The following is a 2,528-nucleotide window of genomic DNA, read 5'->3' as shown; positions in this document are numbered from 1 at the left end:
TATTTTTATGATTTTTGAAAAATTAAAGACCAGAGAAGGGGTAAATTATGGACAAAAATTTCGTACTTTATGGTTTCTCGAGATGTAAATAACGAATATAAAGTTTACCCCTGCTATGAATATAATAGTTTAACAAAATATATAATGATATATAAAATGATTTTAGTTTGGGAGGCTAGAAAAATATCTAGTTCAGATTATTAAAAGTTCTCTATGTGGTAATTTTTTATCTATCCCTTCCTTAAGGTATTTTGTAAGGAAAAATAGTTCTGTGGGGATTGTGACGGGAAGGCATCCATTGGTATTTCGGCAGACCTGTGGTGGAAAAAGTTCCCTCCACCATGATGGAACAGATGATCGTGGCCTCCAATGGCGTCGTGATGGTGGTGGTAGTCCAGGTCCGAGGTGAGCCTCTTGTAGCCGGAGAACATGGACATGAAGAAAGCCATCTTAGCGAGTAGGAGTGCTTTGCCGCCGATCATGGCCATGAACTGGAAGCCCAACGGGATGAGGAAGGCAGACATGACCATATAGCCTGCCACCATCATCGGGAACGCTTTTCTGTAATGTCGGTGTCTTCTTCTACCTAGAAAATAAAGTCATATTAACATAATACAATAAAGAGGAATACTTAATAAATAAATATAAATCAATTAAAGAGAGCAAAAACTTAAAGAAAAAAAAAGAGAGAGAAATATACGAATTATTATATTTATCTTTGGATAAGTGCCGAAATGTTACAGAAAAAAAAAGAAAGATAGGACAAAGGATCGAAAAAAGTGTTATTAATCGTTTTGAAATTATTTATTTTTACAGCTGACATCCAAACCCATCCTAACACTATCCTCACCACGTATGCCGATGACACATGTCAATTGTCAGTCAATAATGACCCTTCCATTGTATCTCAAATCCTCCAATCTCACATCACCACCCTTGAAGAATGGTGCCAAAACTGGGGAATTAAAATAAATTCCATTTAATCCTACCAAATTACTTTTACCCTTCGTCGTAAACCTAAGATCTAAACCTTGGACTACAACTGCACAAGATTAAAAAGATAGAAAACTGCTCGCCGATTCCGACTATTACAGCACTTACTAGACAAACGGTCTAAGCTTCCAACTTATTGCCAAAGACTCATTTATATGACTATATTAAGGTCTATCTGGACTTGAAGGAGTTAAACTTTGAGGCACCACTAAATACTATTGAATTCCTCTCATATCCAATCCTTACAATCCAAAAGAATTGATGCTCCTTACTTTATCACAAATCAAGTCATCAATCAGGACCTCAATGTTCTATATGTTGCCGATTTGGCCAGAACCAGATACCAATCCTTCCATAATAAACTATCCAACTACCCAAATCCACTTGTTTCTGGCTTCTCCTTCATTATTTCATAATCCTCCTGGGTGTCTGAAAAGAAGAGGCCTCGAGATCTCTTTTTGAAATGTTATTATGTTCTATCAATGGATAGCTTCCCCACATGTCTGTATCATACCATTGTATAACGACTTCGAATTTACTTGTAAATATTTTTAATAAAGTTGTAAATATCAATAAATACATTTTTTTTTAAATTGTTTGATAATCGTCGAAACGTTACAGAAAAATAAAGGAAGTTTAGACAAAGGATCAAAAAAAAATCTTTTAAATAAGTTAGGTACTCTCAAAAAAAAAATTAATAAATAGTTGTAAACCTATTTATTTTTTGAATTTATAACTCATATGATTAACCTTCTTGAAGAGATTACCTTCGCTTGATTCCAGGATGTGAAAGAGAACAAACAATTTATGAGTATTTTTATCGGTGGTTATTACAAATAATCCACTACTTAAATTTTGTACATTATATAGTTTCGTAATATTTCAGAACCTCGTTATGTTCATGCTTGTCTTTGTTTTCATTCATTCATTTAATGGAAATCGGAAATTTATTTAATTCTGAATTAATTTGTATAAAATGCATTCAGAATTAAATATAGACACCGTACAGGAATACATATAGAAATTAACTCATAATTTGCTCCCATCTTGCCCTAACTCTTAGAACCATTCAATAACTAAAATAGGAAATTATATTATGAAATAAGGAAATTAAAGTATACTATAAAAACAACGACTTGTAAACATAAGATAACTAAACACATACTGTTGTCAAATTCACTAATAACATTCTCTATTTTATGTTATTTCAAAACTTTTTTTTCTCAGTTTTTCCAAAACGTGTACCTGCCAATATTTATGAAATAAAAATACCAAAAAACAAATCCCCAAAATAAGTCAAACAAGGGTAAGAACAATTATTAAATGAGTTCTAAGTTATGTTTCTAACTCAACTTACACATACCAACTGACTGTTGCATTATAATTAACATTAATTAAATATACAATAGTTACAATACACAAATGTATGGAACAGATAACTTTAAGATCTTTTGAAATTTAAATGTATACCTTCGAATTCTTCAACGCCATCTTGGGGATTGTGAAATTGAATTCTGAAGCTGTGGGTGTCAATA

The 2,528-nt window shown here is 32.2% G+C and overlaps 1 protein-coding gene across 1 annotated transcript in view; it reads right to left on the bottom strand.

The window, feature by feature from the left end:
* Positions 1-230: 230 nt before the first annotated feature.
* The window catches only part of LOC112211513 (uncharacterized), a 22,173-nt gene continuing 19,875 nt past the window's right edge, over positions 231-2,528 (bottom strand). The window contains exon 3 of the mRNA XM_067051694.1: positions 231-586. Coding sequence (XP_066907795.1) covers positions 231-586 — 356 coding nt within the window. The remainder of the gene's footprint in view (positions 587-2,528) is intronic.

Source organism: Halyomorpha halys, unplaced genomic scaffold, assembly GCF_000696795.3.
Source record: "Halyomorpha halys isolate HHAL.00 unplaced genomic scaffold, Hhal_1.1 Scaffold181.1, whole genome shotgun sequence".
NCBI lineage: Eukaryota > Metazoa > Arthropoda > Insecta > Hemiptera > Pentatomidae > Halyomorpha > Halyomorpha halys.
The sequence above is the reverse complement of the archived record's forward strand: the minus strand, read 5'-3'. Positions and strand labels throughout refer to the sequence as shown.